We start from the raw sequence: 22725 nt of genomic DNA, 5'->3' as shown, positions 1-22725 counted from the left end.
ACCCCAAGCAGCACTACAGGCTGGGGACTGAGTGGCTGGAGAGCAGCCAGGAGGAAAGGGACCTGAGGGTGCTGATAGATAGTAGGATGAAGATGAGGCAGCAGTGTGCCCAGGTGGCCAAGAGAGCCAATGGCATCCTGGTCTGCATCAGGAACAGTGTGGCCAGTAGGACAAAGGAGGTTATTCTGCCCCTGTACTCAGCAATGGTCAGGCCACACCTCGAGTCCTGTGTCCAGTTCTGGGCTCCTCAATTCAAGAGAGATGTTGAGGTGCTGGAACGTGTCCAGAGAAGGGCAACAAAGCTGGTGAGGGGCCTGGAACACAGCCCTGTGAGGGAGAGGCTGAGGGAGCTGGGGGTGTTTAGCCTGGAGAAGAGAAGGCTCAGGAGAGACCTCATTGCTGTCTACAACTACCTGAAGGGAGGCTGTAGCCACCTGGGGGTTGGTCTCTTCTGCCAGGCAACCAGCAATAGAATAAGGGGACACAGTCTCAAGTTGTGCCAGAGGAAGTCTAGGCTGGATGTTAGGAGGAAGTTCTTCACAGAGAGAGTGATTTCCCATTGGAATGGGCTGCCCAGGGAGGTGGTGGAGGCACCGTCCCTGGAGGTGTTCAAGAAAAAACTGGCTGAGGCACTTAGTGCCATGGTCTAGTTGACTGGATGGGGCTGGGTGCTAGGTTGGACTGGATGATCTTGGAGGTCTCTTCCAACCTGGTTGATTCTATGATTCTATGCAACTGATTATGAATCATCCATCATAAACACGGTGCCTACAATACATCTACGTAACTTTTGGCAATAGCACTAATTAATTCCATGGCAGAAGTCATTGTCAGCACTGTTTATATGCTCTTTTAAAACTTTGAAATGTTTTTCTAGCATTAAACTTCTAGACAACCTACAGACTTTCTCTTGAATGCTAGAGTCACTTTCCACTCAATGAAGATCAAGAACGCAGTGTTAATGTTCATCAGCTGCTGTGGCTGTGAAGGTAGTTAACTCAATTATCAATCTTTCACACAGTAACTTTAATGGAAAATACTACTTTTTCATGTATAATGAAATTATACTGTCATTATTGCACTACTTCCAATACTTTGCACTAATGATGAGACCAATTTGCATCACTAATAGATTACACACAGTGCAGATAAACAACTGGCGAACAACCTCCTTCTACCAGTACAATGCACATAGTCCAGAATATACACAATGATAAGTGTAGAAAGGTAGCAAAAACAAATGGATGGGCAAGCTCTGCACTACCTTCAATAAATATGTTCAAGTTGATATGTTGAAGAGCATACTAACAAAAGGTTTATATAATATCTCATAGAATCATAGAATGGCTTAGGAATGTCAAAATGGAGGAGAGTTTACTGTCTTTTGATGTGAACATTAATCATTAACCATCAAGTGGTCTCAAACTCAAATAAACTCAAGTGTTCTGCATTTCTCAAATGCAGCTAGAATTGCAATTTTACTCCCACTTTCACTATATGAAATGTTCTAAAAATAATTTAAAAGTGTATTAGCCATCTTCAGAGCTGGTCTAGCTCAAGACCAAACAGATTAGTATGAACAGCTACCTATTTTAACTGCTTGATATAGGAAATCAGAAATACAGTCAACCAGAAATTGGATTTTGAAATATTTAAGCAACCTGAACTGGTGTCAGACTATATAAGTATGTGATATATACATATATATATATACACATAAATCATGCACACACACACATATATATATATATAAAAATAGAACCAAGCAGGTTGTAAGAGACCTCCAAGATCATCCAGTCCAACCTAGCACCCAGCCCTATTCAATCAACTAGATCATGGCAGTAAGTGCCTCATTCAGTCCTTTTTTGAACATACAAAACTAAAAGATGTGATGGTTTGGGTGTTCCCTGCACCCCCACACTTTAGAAATCACCCAGACTAGGCTCAGCCAGCTCTGGAAATCTAAATGAAGCTTATATTTACAGCTAGCACAATATACAAGCAGATATTTACAGTACATACAGTTATAGACAGAAATAGACAAGGTAAAAAGGTAATACAGAAACACAACAGCCCTCCCAGAAACCTGAGTCCCCAGGAGGGGACCTCAACCACCCCTTCACCTTCCTCCTACCCCTCTCAACCTTACCCCAGTCCCAAGGAAGAATGGAGGTTCGGACAGGGGGGTAGGAAGCAAAGTGGATTAGTCCAAAATGAAGAGTGAGGTTAGAGAGATGCAGCTCAGCCAGCAGCCCAAGTGAGAGTGGTTATCTATGTTTTTATTTCTTGTTCCTATACATCTCAGCAAGCCTGTGAGTGAAGTAGACATCACCATTGTTTTCTTTCCACAGCCTGTAATCTAGTTCTTCTTACCAAAACATTCTAACCTGCTTTAAACTAGCAATATATATATGTGTGTGTGTGTGTGTAAATATATATATGTGTGTGTTTAAATATATATATAATCTTTTCTTAAATGCAATCAAAGAATGAAATACAAACTGGTTTTCTCCAGAAAATGGTGAATTTCTTTTTGAAAAAGAACATTTTCAATTCACTATATGCAGTACACAACTCATTCTTTAAGCTGGAAATTATTACTTACTGTGACTTGTCAATAAAACCACTCAGAACACCAACATTTTAATTTAGATTAAGGCTAGAAATATTTTATATTCTAAAAACAAAACAAAACCAACAAAAAAAAATCCCAAAATCTCTAGAAAAAATAAGGACAGGTTTTATTAAATTCATTGTAAACACAGCCCACATTATGTTTTGTACAGAAGAAAGTTCCCATAGTAAGAAATACCAGAAAAATGGGGCTCAAACATATTGGCAAGTTTCAGGAATGTGATATGAAAGTAATGAAATTCTATTATCTCAATGCAGAGAAAGTACAGAAAAGGTAGTACAAAACCAATTTGATTAATTCACAGCACCTTTTATGACTTCAAATTCAGAAAAGAAAAGCACAAACCAGGGTAATTTGATAGAATTTGTAAGAATGAATATATAAATAATAATGCAATTATGTAAAGACCAAATAATAACAGCCATGCATAGAATGAGATACAACTAGCAAAGGAAGTAAAAAACCCACCACTCTCTAGTATACTGATAAGGAGGCAGAGACCCAATAAAGACTTAGTTGATTATTCAAAAGGAAAGGAAAGCTTCAAGTGGGTGAGGCCACCAAAGTTGAAATGTTTAATGACTTTTTGCTTTGCTGTTCACTAAAACTTGCATTCTTAACGTAATTAATGCCAGTAACAGATGCACAGCTTGCTCTGGTATTTTCTATGAAAAACCTCCAGAAACCTGAGTCAGATACAATCAGGCCCAGTACCCAGCAACCTGAAAGCAAATTGCAGCTACACTTGAAAAGAGTTTTAGAAGAGATGTAAGAAAACTGAAAGGATACAGAAGTCGTGACTCTAACAGCCAAGGAGAGAAGTGACAGAGGATCACTCAAGAGAAGCTGAAATGTCAAGCTGCTTCGTAGAATCATAGAATCATAGAATCAGCCAGGTTAGAAGAGACCTCCAAGATCATCCAGTCCAACCTAGCACCCAGCCCTAACCAATCAACTAGGAAGTATGAACAGAAGCATCATTCTTTAAGCTATGTGAAATCACGCTTTAGTTCTCCTGTTCATCAACTTCAACCCTTTGCATGGTTTTAGACAGTGAATTACAGCAAAGAGGTTGATTTTTTTTTTTCCTTTTAGATGTTAGGAGACTAAAAACAATCATGAAAGTCTGGAAATCTTAATTATAAGAAGAGGCAGGAAAAAAATGTTGTGCTGCTTTGTTTACAGTAGACAAAATGAGAAAAACACGGGATAATAAAAGTACTTCAAAAGACCACCTAAATATCTTTCTTATTCATAGAATCATAGAATCAGCCAGGTTGGAAGAGACCTCCAAGATCATCCAGTCCAACCTAGCACCCAGCCCTAGCCAGTCAACTAGACCATGGCACTAAGTGCCTCAGCCAGGCTTTTCTTCAACACCTCCAGGGACAGTGACTCCACCACCTCCCTGGGCAGCCCATTCCAATGGCAAATCACTCTCTCTGTCAAGAACTTCCTCCTAACATCCAGCCTATGACTCTACTCAATAATCTTGTATGAAATATATGGAGAACAAAGTACAAAAGGTGCAAAAAAGAAATCTCTAAACAAATAAAACAAATATGCTGTTCTTTTTGCTCACTGTTTACATATTTGCCTGTTTCTCTCTGAGAAAACTCCTTTGAGAATGGTATCCATATTGTGCTAACTTGAGCCTACCTAGAATGTTGTGGTGAGAAGAATTAGATTACAGGCTGTGAAAAGGAAACAATGGTGATGTCTACTGCACTCATAGGCTTGCTGAGATGTATAAGAACAAGAACACAAACATAAAGATGCTGTCTGGGCTTTGGGATGAACTTCTCTCTCCCTCTACCCTAACCTGCCATCTTTGTGACTAATCCACTTGCTTCCCAACCCCCCTGGATGACCCTCCATACTACCTTAAACATAAGGCAAGAATTTGGGTAAGGTTGAGGTGGAAGGTGGTTGTGAGCCCCTCCTGGGGACTCAGGTTTCTGGGAGGGCTGTTGTGGTTCTGTATTACCTTTTACCTTGTATATTTCTGTATATATTGTAAATCTCTGCTCGTATATTGTGCTAAACTGTAAATAATAAGCTTCATTCAATTTCCAGAGCAGCTGAGTCTAGTCTGGGTGATTTCCAAAGTGTGTGTGTGTGGGGGGGGGGGGGGGGGGGGAAGTAACACCCTAACCATCACACATATCCTCAAACTGCCTATGTGAAAGGGAAAGAAATAAACTCTTAACTATGCACACATTTTATGATTCTTATGTATAATGAAAGGAAGAAGAGCTATCCACCATGACAAGAAGTTGATTCTGTATTTCTTCTGAGTAATACAACTGCATTTTGTTTTACTCTACATCTGGAAACACACAGTAGGACAGCGAGAACACTAATAAGGGATGTATGGATTTACTGAAAAAGACCTGTGGCTCATCTGTCACATGGAACATAGAACTTCACTTAATTCTTGTTAAAGCATCAATGGGAACATGACAAGAAGCTACCAGTTAAATTATGTTTGTGAACCAGCATTTTCAAATAAACTTCCTTAGGGCATTCATTAACAGAAATTCCACAGTGAGAATCAATAGTGCCAAGAGACAACTCTAAATTCAATTGCTTAAGTATCTAAAATAACCAAATAATTCTCACCTAAAACTAATTTTTCTGGGAAGTTGGAAAGATATAAAACAAGGGCATAAGAACAAAGTTGCATTGCAATGTCCTAGTGGAAGCATCCTATCCTTCAGTCTCGTCAACCACACCACTCAGCTTGGTATCATCTCTATTGCAATATGACTATGAAGTTTAATTGTTCCATAGAATCATAGAATCATACAATCAACCAGGTTGGAAGAGACCTCCAAGATCATCCAGTCCAATCTAGCACCCAGCCCTAGCCAGTCAACCAGACTATGGCACTAAGTGCCTCAGCCAGGCTTTTCTTGAACACCTCCAGGGACGGTGCCTCCACCACCTCGATCAGGTGCATGACACTAGCCTGCTAAGGAGCAGCCCTTCTCTCTTTTTTACTGTCCATATAGTACATTCAGATCCTTCTCTAGCAACACAAAAATACACATTATGCACACTAATCTCACAGCTGTATTAGATACCACAACATACAATGTTTTTGTAAAGCTCAGTTCTTCTCACTTGGAATAGACCTTCACACAGAGACAACATGAATTACATTAACATGCTGAAAACAATGTGAAGCAGACAATGAATATTATAGTCACGGACGTGAAGTACTCTTTTGGACATAAACTACAGAAAATTTGACATGGCTAGAGCAGATTTTGAGATATATACGTATTTATAATGCAATACTGTGTCCAGTTCTGGGCCCCTCAGTTCTAGAAGGACAGGGAACTGCTTCAGAGAGTGCAGCGCAGAGACACTAAAAAGATGAACAGAACAGAACACCTTCCTTTTGAGGAGAGACTGAGGCATCTGGGGCTCTTCAGTGTGGAGAGGAGGAGATGAAGAGGTGATCTCGTTAATGTTTATAAATATGTAAAGGGCGAGTGCCAGGAGGCTGGAGCCAGGCTCTGCTGGGTGATGCCCAGTGACAGGACAAGGGGCAATGGGTGGAAGCTGAGGCACAGGAAGCACCATGTATACATGAGGGAGACTTTTTTCACTCTAAGAGTGGCAGAACACTGCTGCTGGCTGCCCAGGGGAACTGTGGAGTCTCCCACTCTGAAGATATTAAAGACCCACCTGGATGCGTTCCTGTATAGAATCAGAGAATCAACCAGGTTGGAAGAGACCTCCAAGATCATCCAGTCCAACCTAGCACCCAGCCCTAGCCAGTCAACTAGACCACAGCACTAAGTGCCCCATCCAGTCTTTTATAGGCAATAGGAGTTGGACTAGATGATCTTTTGAGGTTCCTTTCAGCTCCTAATGTTCTGTGATTCTTTGTGATTTTGAAGTGCCACAGGTATATTATAAGGATACACAGATACATATGCAGGCATATAAACAATGAGAAGATGGTTAAAACTCCATTGGCAGTCTCAGTAAAATGTCTTAATATAAATCTATTGTGATATTTGATCACAATGTTGTAATTTTCAGGTCTGCAAAGTTTTAGAACACGGAATCTTAATGTTTTTATCCTCCTCTATGTTTAAGAAAACAGGAAAAGACATGGTGAAATGAAAAATCAGTTTTTGTTAAGAGCAAGAATGATGGAGATTGGGCAGTACTTTGGTAGGATTTAGTTAGGCATAGATACCTGGTTAAATGCTTTCAAGTACTTTAGAAAAAAGACAGAGCCAACTTAGAAATCACATTTGCACAATTGCATTTTAAAGAAATAAAACTGAGAAAGTAAATTCCCTTCTGTAATGGAACATTCTGCATTATTTACCTTGCTTAGCTTACCAATTGCTTCTTCTTCTGCATCAGTCTTTTACAAAGCAATAATGAATAGAAAATCAAGAAATATATAATAATAAAGCCACAAGAAGTATAAATGGAATGAATAGATTAGGTATCACAGAATCACAGAATATGAGAGGCTGAAAGGGACCTCAAAACATCATTCAGTGGAGCTCCTCTGCTAGAGCATGATCACCTATACTCAATCACATAGGAATGCATCGTGGTGGGTCTTTAATATCTTCAGAGAGGGAGACTCCACAATCCCCCCAGGCAGCCTGCACCAGTGTTCTGTCACCCTCACGGTGAAAAAAGTTTTCTCATGTTTACAGGGAACTTCCTATGCTTTGACTTCCACCCATTGCCCCTTATCCTGTCACTGGATATCACCAAGAGCCTGGCTCCATCCTCTTGGCACTTACACTTTACATATTTATAAACATTAATGAGGTCACCCCTCAGTCTCCTCCAAACTAAAGAGTCCCAGCTCCCTCAGCCTTTCCTCATAAGACAGATGTTCTGCTCCCTTAATCATTTTTGTGGCTCTGCACTGGACTCTCTGAAGCTGTTCCCTGTCCTTCTTGAACTGAGGGGCCCTGAACTGGTGACAGTATTCCACATGTGGCCTCACCAAGGCAGAGTATAGGAGGAGGAGGACCACATGCAATCAAAATAAGCACATGCAATTAAAATTCAATCTAAAATGTGACCTCTGAAAACCCCTACCCTAATACAAAGCATTAAGCTGTACTATGTAATTAATGCAATATAACATGGCTGTACCCTTTCAAGGTAGGAGGAGTGGGAGTAAGATTAAAACAAAGCAACAGCTGAAAACAAAACTCTTGTATATGAAAGAGCTAAAACTTAACCTAAAGATTCATGGACAATGTTGCTGAGGCAAACACTGAAAGCTTTCTTTGCTCCCTTTGCCATCAAGGTGTTAGATAATTTTCAAACACCTTGAAGTGATTCAGGTTATCCTTAGGTAACAACATCTTATAGAAAATAGCTCACTGCATGGGTGCAGAAACACCCATTCTGTGAAAAGACCACACCACCAGGTTGCCCTGTTTACTGTCTCCTGACCATTGCAGATCAGGTGAATGTGAACCTTCTGGAGATGGAGCAATTTGCTTCTTGCTTGAAGGGATTATGCTCAACTTCAGGCAAGTTTCTTAATGCAAGAAGTAAGAGAATGAGGGAGAGATGTGCCTTTTTTTTTTCCAGAGGACACTGAGGCTAGGATACAAACAGGTTCTTAAGTTTTTGAGGTCATCTGGCTCACCCATCAGTTTTGATTCTTTGCTACACACACAATTATTTTACTCTTTATTACATTCTTATATAACCAGATGATAAAGAGGGAGCTTTTGGTGTCTTTTGGTGCACTTCCTTCAAAGTTCTGCTTGAATAGCAGTCCCATCATTATATTCTAATCAAAAACCATGCAAGTTCCTAGTGCTTTTGATATGCCAGTTTCAGAGGCAAGAAGCACCTTGGGAAATCTCAGAGGTGATTTGGTCTCAAGCTCTATCACGTCAAAGAACAGTGTGATGAGATACTAGGTAAATGTTAATGAAATGCTCTCCAAAATGTTAATGGCCTAATGCAAGTGACCAGAAGGAGAATCTCTGAATAAGTACACTCAAGAAAAATTGGTAGCTACATATTACAGCTTCATAACAAGTTGTCAAAAGAGTGACATAATAAAAACATGCTATTTGTTTTATCAACCTGTAACTAATCTTAAATGTACAAACCTTATTTAGTTTGTACAATATGCAAATTTAGATGTTTACCTTTTAATGGTTTTATATCTATTCAGCATAAATACTGGAGATAAAATAGGCTAAATAGTCGTACCCAAAGAGAGTAGCCTTGAGGGGATAATAGCTTCAAACAGGAAGAAGATTTAGATTAAACATTAGGAGGAGATTCTTCACCATGAGGGTAGTGAGGCACTGGAAGAGGTTGCCCAGAGAAGCTGTAGAGGCTCTAATTCTGAATGTGTTCGAGGCCAGGTTGGATGGAGCCTTGAGCAACCTTGGCTAATAGGAGGTGTTGCTGCCCATAGCAGGGGTGTTGGAACTAGATGATCTTTCATGTTGTGCTAGTTTGAAGCAGGGTAGAATGTTTTGGTGAGAAAAAGAACTAGATCATAGGCTGTGAAAGGAAAACAATGGTGATGTCTGCTTCCCTCAGAGTCTTGCTGAACAAGAAAGCAAAACATTAGATAACACTCTTGTCATTTTTTGTGTCGCACTCTACTCTGGGCTTCTGACTGAGCTGCAGCTCCCTAACCTCACCTTTCACTCACCTTTGCTTCTTAACCTCTTGGCCGAACCTCCATTCTTCCCTAGGACTGGGGTAAGGTTGAGAGGGGCAGGGAGAAGGTGCAGGGGTGGTTGAGAGCCCCTCCTGGGGACTCAGGTTTCTGGGAGGGGAGTTGTGTTTCTGTATTACCTTTTACCTTGTATATTTCTGTCTATAACTGCATATACTGTAAATATCTGCTTGTATATTGTGCTAGCTGTAAATAAATAGCTTCATTTATATTCCCAGAGCCGGCTGAGTCTAGTTGGGTATTTCTAAAGTGTGGTGGGGCAGTGAACACCCAAACCATCACATATCTCTTCCAACCCAAAGCATACTATAATTCTATGAAAGAGGGCTCCCAATATCTAAGGAAAGATGAGGAATTTCTAGAATTTGTACTCTTAAGGTCAGTGAGTAAATATGGAGCAGCAATACTGCATGCTAGTGACTTGCATCGGCTTTTGTTAAGAGCACACCAGAGTCTAAGAACAGCAAGCAGAAAACAAGAACTGTGGATTAGTAGTGGAGAGAAATACAAGTTTAATAACTGAAGTGATTTTTCAGAATATTTTTCTGGGGGAAGAAGGGAGCTAAGGGTTAGAAAGTGAGAGCATAATGAGCACATGGTGAGTGCAGAGCAGCCAGTGCTTGCTTTAAGTATCAATAAGAGTCCTCAGTGCGGTGCCAGCTCCATAATGAGCATGCATTCTACTCAACCGGGGAGCTTAGCGTATTAAACAAATCACAGGATATAAAAATCCACTGCTGGTAGAAATAGCATAAAGAGATCAGCACTAATGATGAAGTGTAGCAGATAAAATTGTGAGAGAAGGACGAAGAAGAACAACTAGTTTAGATACATTGTTATGCACAATCACCTTTGACATCAGCAGTTTTGATATTTCAAGTGCTCCACCTATGTCAAAACCCATGAACTTCAGCGTGTTGGAATTGTGCCTTAAAGGTTGCAGCTAATTAACCCGGATTGTCTTCTGCAAGTTCCAAACCTGTTTCTTGTAGGACAGACCTTCCAGGGTCTTTTTTTTACAGTTTAAATTGACTGGATTTAGAGTGTTAGTCATTAATATAAACCTGACATAAAAGCAGAGAAGCCAAACGCGCCATTTTCTGTGGCGGTTTTCAGAAGGGTTTTCACACAGTATTTCCAGATTTATTGCAGCTGCTCAGGAATTTAAATTAGCATATTACACCTGTGCCTTGCTGCAGCTGTGTCTAGGTAAAATGTAAGATGATAAACAGACTATACGAAATTGAAGTCAAGTTAGACCCCAATTCTTCAGAAATTCTTTCTTCTCACAGGGTTTCTGAGTATCTGTTCCTAAAGTAAAATATTTAGAAGCTGGAAGGGTGATGTAACAAGCTTTTTTTTTTCAGCTTTAGAAACTCAAGTTCTTCAAGATTACACCCATAACACTGCCTTTACCTACATCTTTAATCCGAGTAGTTTCAATTTTCTTGCTCTCTCCAGGTTCCTTGCAGACTTCAATAGCCCTTTTGTGTCTTTAAATCTTAGCTTGAAGTGTTTTAGCAAAACACCCATGTAATTGAAGCTGATTTCCACTTTGTATCCACCTAACATTCTCTTTAAACTGGATTTGGAATTTTTTTTAGAAGCAGTACAAAATATTATTTGCCTTTACTTCCATCAGTTGTCTCTTCTTTCTTCATCCTGCCTGTAATGCTACTCTGAAATTAATATCCATTGGCAGAAAATGAATTTATTTTTTTAACACAGAGATGGCAATAAAATTCAAAGAATTTGGGAATGTTATATAAATTGAAAAGGTCTAAATATATTTGATGTTTGGGATGCTTTTTTTTTTTTTTTTAAATGTAATAAAAGCTCAGCAAAGAACCATCTCTTTTTGAGAGAGCATTTTATCTGCTAGAAAATCATAGAATCATAGAATCAGTCAGGGTTGGAAGGGACCACAAGGATCATCTAATTCCAATCCCTCTGCCATGCCCCCTAGATCAGGCTGTCCACAGCCTCATCCAGCCTGGCCTTAAACACTTCCAGGCACGGGGCCTCAACCACCTCCCTGGGCAACCCATTCCAGGCTCTCATCACTCTCATGGTGATAAGTCTTCTAAGCATACAGGCATAGACTGTATTAAAAGTAAAAGTGAAATAGTCAGTTAAAACAGAGAATTTAAGCCCTAAGAGATTCTAGCTCCTTCTTGTATTTAAAGATGATGCTAAACTACTTCCACTTGTTGGCCAACAGACTAAATTTTAAACCATTTGGACCACTCATCCTACTAATCTCCCCTTGCTCTTGTTTTTGTGCTGCCTCCTAACTCAACATTTCTTCTCCCCCACCTCCCAAATATATGCAACTTCCATATCACATATATTGTGACTCTATATAATTACATTTTCTATAGGTGAGTGTATTTTCATTCACATGCACATGTCCATATGTACATATACACCTTCTCCTTGCCTTTGGTCAGTTAGGATTAAATAAGCCAGTCTCTTTAAACCACTTCATTTTAAATCACCTGTATTTTCCTGTGTTACCTTAGTAGCTAGCCTTGCTCTGCATTCACTCTAGTTGAAATATTTAGTTTTGAACACTGACAAATGGCATCAATAATTCACTTTTGGATTTTTTTTTTTTTATTTTAAATTGCATAAATACTTTTCCTGCTCCAATCAAAGAACTCCCTAACTTTTCTTACAAATAGAGTGGAACTGAAAATAAATCTGATCTTTCCACCTACTTACCTGTCCAAGTCCTTCCCAGCTCGTGAATACCTAGTTTGTAGATGACACTAAGCTGGGGGCAGATGTGGCTGGGTTGGAGGGCAGAAAGGCTCTGCAGCGGGACCTTGACCGCCTGCACAGATGGGCAGAGTCCAATGGGATGGGGTTCAATAGCTCCAAGTGCAGGGTGCTGCACTTTGGCCACAACAACCCCATGCAGAGATACAGGCTGGGGTCAGAGTGGCTGGAGAGCAGCCAAACAGAGAGGGATCTGGGGGTGCTGATTGATACCCGCCTGAACATGAGCCAGCAGTGTGCCCAGGTGGCCAAGAGAGCCAGTGGCATCCTGGCCTGCATCAGGAATGGTGTGGTCAGCAGGAGCAGGGAGGTCATTCTGCCCCTGTACTCTGCACTGCTTAGACCACACCTTGAGTACTGTGTTCAGTTCTGGGCCCCCCAGTTTAGGAGGGACATTGAGATGCTTGAGCGTGTCCAGAGAAGGGCAATGAGGCTGGTGAGAGGCCTTGAGCACAGCCCTATGAGGAGAGGCTGAGGGAGCTGGGATTGGTTAGCCTGGAGAAGAGGAGGCTCAGGGGTGACCTTATTGCTGTCTACAACTACCTGAGGGGAGGTTGTGGCCAGGAGGAGGTTGCTCTCTTCTCTCAGGTGGCCAGCACCAGAATGAGAGGACACAGCCTCAGGCTGCGCCAGGGGAAATTTAGGCTCGAGGTGAGGAGAAAGTTCTTCACTGAGAGAGTCATTGGACACTGGAATGGGCTGCCCGGGGAGGTGGTGGAGTCGCCGTCCCTGGAGCTGTTCAAGGCAAGGTTGGACGTGGCACTTGGTGCCATGGTCTGGCCTTGAGCTCTGTGGTAAAGGGTTGGACTTGATGATCTGTGAGGTCTCTTCCAACCTTGGTGATACTGTGATAAATGGTTTCTCATCTCTCAAGTTCTCGCACACATAAAGTAATTACTGAAACACAGCTCTGTTTAGGAATAAAATCTGCACCTAATTGGTAGGCTTCCTACTTATAAATGACTACTTTCCTGGCTTCTGTGCAATTATACCAAAATACGTTTTGAATGTTTCTAAAGATAATTCTCTGCAGTGTGTTTTCTAATTCTACAATCCTCACCCATGTAGGAATAGGTGAAAAAGACAATCTGTCTTTGTTAATTAACTCAATACTGTTCAGGAATCAAAAATTCACACAGAAACAAGATTTTCTGGATATTACACTACTGGGTAATTTGAAGTTACCTCAGTATTAAGTCCCAAAAGTCTTATTCAACAGTTCCATTAGGCCATCATTATATTAAAAAAAAACACAAAACCAAAACACAAACCCCAGCCTATTACAGCAGATAAAAGTATCATAGTAATACTCTACAGTCACAGTAGGCATAACTAGGACAGATATTACATCAGGGGAAAAGCTTCTTCAAAAGTGTAAGCTGAATGGAATCATGTAACCTACTGTTCAAGGCAAAGAGAAGAGAAAAGAAAAGGTTTCTTTACCCATGTAAAACCTTTTAGGACTGAAACCATCTATTAAATTAATGCCACAACACATGATAAACCCACTTCCAGACTAACCTCAACATTTTACACTATCAATAAATTGCATCTGAGTCTGAAAATTCTGATTTATAAAATGTTTTGTCAAACATACCCCTTTAAATCACCCAACTTTGCCTCTGAGGAGTCATGTCACTTCCTTTTCATGTCAATTCTCTGCACTGCTGCATTGCTACAATCCGCGGTGGTCACTAGAGCACAAGTCAGATGTAGCTATCAAATCAATTATAACAGCCTGCCACTGTCTTACACCGGCAACAAATGATTGATAACAAAACCTGCCTACTTTCAGTTCTCATCTGACAGCAACAAAACAGTTCCTGCCTGCTTTTACTGGCATTTGTCATAAATCAATAGCAATTTCATCACTCAGAAAGGTGCTGTCAACTCTACTCAGTCCATCTGGTTTCACTTTATCGTTATAATTTTTAACGCATAAACTATTCAGGAAGGTTAATGTATAAAACTGGTTTCTTTCAGAATCTCCCATGCATTTGGCACCAGAGCAACACTTGAAAAAACAGAAGGCATCAATCATTTTTAAAGATGGGAGGAGGAACCAAGAGAATCATGCTCTGTGATCTTAGCAACATATCTACACCTAACTTTGCTGGGAATTCTCTCTTTATTAGGTAATACTTCTATTTGCTCTCAAAAGAAATTGCTTTTCCTGACCTATTATTATGGTCTTCCAGTAATTATATGTGCAAGCTAGAAGAGTGAATCAGACTTTTCAAGCATGAGGTGAGATAAACTGTATTTTCCCTGCCATGCTCAGCTAGGAAGTCAATAGGCAAATAAAAAAGAAAAAAAAGATGTAGCTCTTCCAACATTCTACAAGCATGAAAAACAATAATTAAGTTGTGTGGAGAGAGGTATAGGTTAGATATTAGGAGGAAGTTCCTCACAGAGAGAGAGATTTCCCATTGGATGGGCTGCCAAGGAAGGTGGTAGAATCACTGTCCCTGAAGGTGTTCAAGAAAAGCCTGGCTGAGGCACTTAGTGCCATGGTCTAGGTGATTGGATAGGGCTGGGTGCTAGGTTGGACTGGATGATCTTGGAGGTCTCTTCCAACCTGGTCGATTCTATGATTCTATATTTTAAAACACTGTAGGTAGATACAAATATAAATGTGTAGCATATTACAGATTTCACTGATCTACTAAGTGTGGCAACAGAGAAGCTACACATCTCAGCACATGAATGTGCTTTACATCAGTTTCCAGGGCTGACTTGGGAAAAAAAAAAAAGGTATCACTAAATAAATCACAATCTTTATTTGCTTAAATCACCTAGTGGATGTTTCCACTATATTTCAGTGTGTTAGGTTATATAGGTCTTTCACACTGTTTTCCAGGAAAACCTGTTTGGATATTGGGAGGAATGCTGCTTTAATGGTTGCTGTGTGATTTTGGGACACAAGCCATGTCATATTGCCCTTTGGAATAGCAAAGACAGTTCCATAGTGGTACTTTAGAGTAATGTTACTCTTTGGATTAGTAATAGTTGCACTTAGTCCTTACTGAAATCACTCAGTGTATTTCTGATCCATAATATTAATAACAGGTAGTTAAATGTGCTAGTTTGAAGCAAGCTAGAATGTTTTGGTAAAAGAACTAGATAACAGGCAGTGAAATGAAAACAATTGATGTCAACTTCTCTCACAGTCTCGCTGAGAGCTCTGGGAAGAAGAAGTAAACTTTCTCCATTTTGTCTTTTCATTCTGCCTTTGCCTTCAGACCTGGTCACATCTCATTAACCTTGCTCCCACTAACCTTGCTCCCTAACCTCCTGGCTGCACCTCTCTTCTTTCTGAGAACTGGGGTAAGGTTGAGAGGGCAAGGGGAGGTGTTGGGGTGGTTTGAAAGCCCCTCCTGGGGACTCAGGTTTCTGGGAGGGGAGTTGTGCTTCTGTATTGTTTATCCTTTGTATATTTCTGTATATAACTGTATATATTGTAAATAGCTGCCTGTATATTTGCTGCTGTAAAATAAATAGCTTCATTTATATTCCCAGGGTCCGTCTGAGTTAGCTGGGGCAATTCCAAAAGTGTGTGGGGGCGGGTAAAAGCCCAAACCATCACATTAAATAAGCAGAAAAGAATTCCATTATCACCCATCTCTTCTTTCAGAGAGCACTACAATATGTACTCTTCTGGGGAAGAATGTTGATTAATCAAGAGTCAATTCTATTTCTCCTTTTGTAAAAAACCCTAACACTATCACAGACAGTGACAGGATTCCCTACAATAAACAGCAAAGGATTTATCAAAGAACACAGCAAAATCAGTTCACATAACTCAGACTGATTCCTGGCAGTTTTGGAACATTAAGCTTCATTTAAAAAAAAACATTAAATAGAAAATAACAAACAAACAAAACCAACCCAAAACACCAGAGCAAACCACAACAACAACAACAATCCACAAAAACCCCCAACCAACCACCAACAACAAAACAAATAAAAAACCAAACAAAACCCAAACAAAAAACCAAACCAACCTCCTCCCCAAACAATCTGAAAAGAAAACCCAAACTAAGTCATGTGCACACGGGGACTGAAACTCCCTTTCTGATGTTTCTGAGTCATACCACTTTTGCATTTTGTTCTTTTCTATTTTTTTCCAACTAAACATCTTTTGGGATCTTCCCCTTGTGTTTACAGCAAGACTGAGTGATTATAACCAGTTTACACAGGACTTCATGACTTCTCTCTCTCAGTTTCCTTCTGTGGGTACTTAGGACAAACAACATCCCCTAACAGCCTTCCTGGATATTTTGTATTTTAGTATGTACACTAAGACATCAAAGAACCCGTGGGTTTTAAAGGAACAAAAGATGTACAAATTTAGAATGCTGCAAGTAAATTAAACAAGAGGCTGCTTTCTTAAACTACAGAAAGCCAAAGAACTTCACATGCTATCTAAATGGACGCTTAACGCCTCAAGTGTTATCTTACCTGTGCCAACCAGTCCAAAAGAGTAGGGTTGTGGTTTTTCTCCTTATGTTTCACTATGATAGACATATCAAAACCCAAGAATTCATTTCAAGAAATGAGTAGGCTGATGAGGTGATAGAAGATGTTAGCACTACAATGTAAGACCTAAGAAAAGACAAACTATTTTTTTCATAAAAAGTATAGACCAGGAAGGACATTTCATTTGAGATGAAAACTGTGATGGTTTGGGTGTCCTTTTTTGAACATACAAAATTAAAAGCTGTGATGGTTTGGGTGTTCCCTACCCCCCCACACTTTAGAAATCACCCAGACTAGACTCAGCCAGCTCTGGGAATATGAATGAAGCTATTTATTTACAGCTAGCACAATATACAAGCAGATATTTACAATATATACAATTATAGACAGAAATATACAAGGTGAAAGGTAATACAGAAACACAACTCCCCTCCCAGAAACCTGAGTCCCCAGGAGGGGCTCTCAACCACCCCTGCACCTTCCCCCTGCCCCTCTCAACCTTACCCTAGTCCTAGGGAAGAATAGAGGTTCAGCCAAGAGGTTAAGAAGCAAAGGTGAGTGGAGGGTGTGTTAGAGAGATGCAGCTCAGTCAGAAGCCCAAGGCAGTGTGAGACAAAATGGCAAGAGTGTTATCTAATGTTTTCATTTCTTCTTCAGCAAGACTCTGAGGGCAGTAGACATCACCATTGTTTTCCTTTCACAGCCTATGATCTAGTTCCTCTCACCAAAACATTCTACCCTGCTTCAAACTAGCACAAAAACCTAACTAAAATGCTGCTTTATATACTTCTGTTAGTACAAGAAAATATTGTAGGGATATTAGACATACATGCTGTGGTCTTGAATGCTTATCTTAATCATAAGTATCAGTTAAAAAATAAAACATAGAAAAGATGCAAATAAATAGCTATGAAAGGACTTGTTAGTACTTGCACACCAGAGTTTAATTCATACCCAGAACTATTTGAAAGAAAAACACAAGAGACATTTTCCTGAAACTGTGTAAGAATTTGTCTTGCTTCTGCCTGCGTCGTTGCATCATCTTTTTAAAACCAGTTTCTCCCATGAAGGACTCAGAAAAGGGCAATGAGGGACATGATCTGGAAAAATATGAAGTCAAATTAGAACTGTAACTTTCCTTACAAGTCACTATGTTCACTTCAATCCTGTAGCAAAAATGAACCTCCAAAAGAATCGTAGAATGGTTTAGGTTGGAAGTGACCTCAAGGATCTAGTTCCAACCCCCTGCCATAGGTGAGGACACTGCCTACTAGAACAGGTCACTCAAGACTTCATCCAGCTAGTCCTGAACACTTCCAGGGAGAGAGCATCTACAACCCACCTGGGCAACCTGTTTCAGTGTTTCACCACCCTCACTGGAAAGAACTTCTTCCTAACATCTAGTTTAAACCTCTCCTCTTCCAGTTTAAACCCATTACCCCTCATTCTGTCATTAAAAGACCTTGTAAATAGTCCCTCCCCAGCCTTCCTTCAGATGCCCCCTTCAGATACTGGAAGGCCACTACAAGGTCTCCTTGAAGCCTTCTCTTTTCCAGGCTGAAGAGCCCCAACTCTCGTAGCCTGTCCTCATAGCAGAGACAATCCAGCCCTCTGATCATCTTCAGGTGCAGAACAGCATAAATCTTAGATTTTATGCCCTGACCTAAGGGTTATCCAATTTGTAACAGCTGAGGCCACAAACCTTGCAACTCCACCTAAAAAGTTAGTTGAAGATCTGATGAAGTGATTAGATGTCTTGATTAACACTGTTTCTCATAGCCAAGTATAGCATGTATCAATTGGGAAGAGAGTATCAAAGCTGGTGCATAGGTGTAACGTGCCTTGAGTAAGAAATAAATGCAATTCAGAAAGAAAAGGATGCAATTTTAAGCACAAAATGTAGGTTCTCACAATTCATGTTTAACATCTGTACCACCTTGAATACTCATATGCATCCAGTGGTAAAATTACTTGTGCTTTTTCATTTCTGTTGTGGTACACTTTACTATGGACCAATGTAGCGAGAGGTCTGGCAAACATGACCTATGAGGAGTGGCTGAGGGAACAGGGGTTGTTCAGTCTGGAGAAGAGGAGGCTGAGAGGGGACCTTATTGCCCTCTACAACTACCTAAAAGGAGGTTGTAGTGAGGCTGGAGCTGGTCTCTTCTCCCGAATTACTAATGGACAAGAGGAAATGGGCTCAAGTTGTATTAGAGGAGGCTTAGGTTGGCTGTTGGGAGCAAGTTCTTTCCTGATCGGGTGCTCAGGCACTGGAACAGGCTGCCCAGGGAGGTGGTGGAGTTGCTTGAGGCTATGGTCTAGTGATTAAGGATGCTGGAATGAAGGTCAGACTGGATGATCCTGGTGGTCATAGAATCATAGAATCAACCAGGTTGGAAGAGACCTCCAAGCTCATCCAGTCCAACCTAGCACCCAGCCCTAACCAATCAACTAGACCATGGCACTAAGTCCTTTCCAGCCATAGCGATTCATAGTGATTAGGAGTGCTGAGGGATTTGGTTTAGTCAAGGACTTGTCAGTGTGAAACTAATGATTGGACTCGATGATCTTGAAGGTCTTTTCCAATCTAAATTCTGTGATTCTGTGACTTGTTTATTTCTAATAAATTCACAAATATTTTCCAGCAAAGGAAAGAAACTCAATCTGTGTTTCTCGCTCCAGGCTAAATGACCACAGAATCATGGAATTGCTTCAGCTAGAAAAGACCTTTAAGATTGAGTCCAACCATTATCTAACTCTACCAAGCCTGGCTTGTCCCTTAGCACCACATCTTTGTGTCTTTAAAACACCATCAGAGGTGGTGATTCAGCAACCTCCCCAGGGAACCTACTGCAGTGTTTGATAACCCTTTCAGTGAACTAGTTTCTTCTACTGTCCAATCTAAACCTCCTCTGGTGCAACTGGAGGCCATTTCCTCTCATCTTATAACTTGTTACCATTTCAGGTAGTTGTAGCAAGCAATGATGTCTCCCCTCAGTCTACTTTTCTCTAGACTAAATGATCCCTGTTCCTTCAACTGCTCCTCATAAGATCTCTTGTCCATACCCTCCACCTTCCCTGGACACACTCCAGCATCTCATTGTCTTTCTTGTAGTGAGGGGCCCAAAACTGAAGCCAGTACTTAAAAGTGCTGAGTACAGGAGGGCAATCACTCCCCTAGTCTTGATTGTCAAACTATTCCCAACACAGGCCAGAATGCTGCTGGCTGCCTTGGCTTCCTGAGCACACTGCTGGCTCATTTTCAGCTGACTCTTGGTCAACACCCACAGGTCTTTCTTCACTAGACAGCTTCATAGACACTCCTCCCCAAGCCTGTAGCAGTTGCATCAGGCTGTTGTGACCCAAGTGCAGGACTTCAGCACTTGTTTTTATCCAACTTCACACAACTGGCCCTGGGCCATAGATCCAGCCTGTCCAGATCTCTTACTGTCATCAAGCAGATCTCAACCAATTTGGTGTCATCTGCAAACATGCTGAGGGCACACTCAATACCCTCATCCACTTGTCACTGGCTGCCAATTGAACTAAACTCCATTCATCACCAATATTTGGGCCCACCCATCCATTCATCCATTTTTTCACCCAGTGAGACATGCATCCATGCCAAGAGTAGTCAGTTTCTCCAGGAGGATGCTGTGGGACAACAACATGTCCAATATGTTACTGAAGTCCAGGTAAACAATATTCACATGCTTTCCCTAATCCACTAAGCAGGTCACCTTGTCACAGAGAAGAACAAGTTCATCAAGCATGAACTCATGCTGACTGAGCCTGTGGCACTCAAGGTGATCTACTCCATGACCTTCCCTAGCAATGAGGTCAGACTGACAGGTCTGTAGTTCCCTGGATCCTACTTTCAGCCCTTCTTGTAGACAGTTGCCACACTTGCTATCCCCAGTCAACTGGGACCTTGCTGGTTATCCAAGACTACTGATAAATGATGGAAAGTGGCTTGCTGAGCACTTCCAACAGCCCCCTCAGTACCACTGAGTGCATGCCACCGAAGTCCATAGATTTACGTATGTGTAAGCGGTGCAGCAGGTGACTAACCACCTCAGCTTGGATTATGAGGGCTTTGTTCTGCTTGCCATCCCTATTTTCCAGCTCAGGGGGCTGGCTATCCAGCAAATATTTTAGTCTTACTGCAAAAGACTAAGGCAAAGAAGGTATAGAGTACCTCAGCTGTGAATCTAACAAATGACAGAGATTCCCCTTAGTCCTCTTTTTGTTGCTAATAGATTTGTAGAAGTATTTCCTGTTAACAGCTGGAGCCAGATTAATTTCCAGCTGGACTTTGGCCCTTCTAATTTTCTCCCTGCATATGCTCACAGCATCTTTGTAGTCCCTGCAAGTGGCCTGATCCTTCTTCCAATGACCACAAACTCTCCTTTTCTCTCTTAAGCAGCAATCAAACTACTCTATTCAGCTAGGCTGGCCTTCCTCCCCACCGATCTGTCTTTCAGCACATGGGGACAGCCTGTTCCTGTGCCTGTAAGAATTCCCTTTTGAACAGTATCCAGCCTTCCTGGAGTCCTTGCTGCCTCAGGACTGCCTCCTAAGGGACTCTGTTGACACTCTCTGAAACATATCAAAGTCTGCCCACTGAAGTCCCAAGTGGCAGTTTTGCTGACCTCTTCTCCAACAACTGAGGACTCTACCATTTCTTGATTGTTATGCCCAAGATGGCCCTCAACCACCACATAACCAACCGCTCGTTCTCTGTTGACCAACAATGGGTCCAGCAGGATACCTTCTCTAGATGGCTCTCTCATCATCTGTGTCAGGAAGATACACTCTACACTTGATAGGAACCCTGCAGGACTGCTCCCTTTTCACTGTATTGTTGCAAGCAGACATCAGGGAAGCTGAAATCCCCCACAAGAGCAATGACCAGCAATTGAGAGGGTTTGCAAGATGTCCAAAGAATGAATATTTTATTTGTCTCTTCATCCTGGTTGGGTGGTCTATAAGAGACTCCCACCATGATATCTGCCTTGTTGGCCTTCCCCCCAATTCTGTTCCATAAACACTCAGCCCTATCATCAACATCAGATAGTAATGCAGTGATGAAGAAGCCTGTGTGTTGATCAAAGGCAATCATAGAATCATAGAATCAACCAGGTTGGAAGAGACCTCCAAGATCATCCAGTCCAACCCAGCACACAGCCCTATCCAATCAACTAGACCATGGCACCAAGTGCCTCAGCCAGGCTTTGCTTGAAGACCCCCAGGGACGGTGCCTCCACCACCTCCCTGGGCAGCCCATTCCAATGGGAAATCACTCTCTGTGAAGAACTTCTTCCTAATATCCAGCCTATACCTACCCTGGCATAACTTGAGACTGTGTCCCCTTGTTCTATTGCTGGTTATCTGGGAGAAGAGGCCAACCCCCACCTGGCTACAATGCCCCTTCAAGTAGTTGTAGACAGTAATAAGATCACCCCTGAGCCTCCTCTTCTCCAGGCTAAACAACCCCAGCTCCCTGAACCTCTCCTCATAGGATTTGTGCTCCAGGCCCCTCACCAGCTTTGTTGCCCTTCTCTGGACATGTTCCAGCACCTCAACATCTTTCTTGAATTGAGGGGCCCAGAACTGGACACAGCACTCAAGGTGTGGCCTGACCAGTGCTGAGTACAGGGGAAGAATAACCTCCCTTGTCCTACTGGCCACACTGTTCCTGATGCAGGCCAGGATGCCATTGGCTTTCTTGGCCACCTGGGCACACTGCTGCCTCATCTTCAGCTTACTATCTATCAGTACCCCCAGGTCCCTTTCCTCCTGGCTGCTCTCCTTTTTTTCTCTACTGCTTTTCTTCCTATCTGTCAGAAATGCAAATATTTCATATCAAATAGAAAGAAATTTCAGTTTTCAGTACAAATGTGCTTTGGGGGTAAATGTATTTTTTTTTCCCCTTTGCATTCTCACTAGAAAAAGAACAACACACCTGCACAGCTCTGATCCAGGTACTTCCTTCAGATAGTATGTTCACAAACTCCTCACCAAGTAACCCATAACTCCCACCCTCTCCCACGATACAGCTGTACAGTGCCAGAAGTGCTTCTTCTTGATAGCAGTCAGCCTGCTGTTCATGACAGACTCA

The 22725-nt window shown here is 41.5% G+C and overlaps 1 protein-coding gene across 5 annotated transcripts in view; it reads right to left on the bottom strand.

The window, feature by feature from the left end:
• The window catches only part of DIAPH3 (diaphanous related formin 3), a 264878-nt gene that overhangs the window by 38451 nt on the left and 203702 nt on the right, over window positions 1-22725 (bottom strand). For 2 of the 5 annotated variants that reach the window (XM_064174383.1, XM_064174392.1), the window contains one exon: window positions 17564-17704. The exons of the other annotated variants lie outside the window; for them this stretch is intronic. In XM_064174383.1, the coding sequence (XP_064030453.1) occupies window positions 17643-17704 (62 nt within the window). In that variant the 3' untranslated portion in view covers window positions 17564-17642. Of the gene's footprint in view, window positions 1-17563; window positions 17705-22725 lie in introns of those variants that run through there. 5 annotated transcript variants of the gene reach the window in all.

This window comes from Pogoniulus pusillus, chromosome 3 (genome assembly GCF_015220805.1).
Source record: "Pogoniulus pusillus isolate bPogPus1 chromosome 3, bPogPus1.pri, whole genome shotgun sequence".
Taxonomy (NCBI): domain Eukaryota; kingdom Metazoa; phylum Chordata; class Aves; order Piciformes; family Lybiidae; genus Pogoniulus; species Pogoniulus pusillus.
The sequence above is the reverse complement of the archived record's forward strand: the minus strand, read 5'-3'. Positions and strand labels throughout refer to the sequence as shown.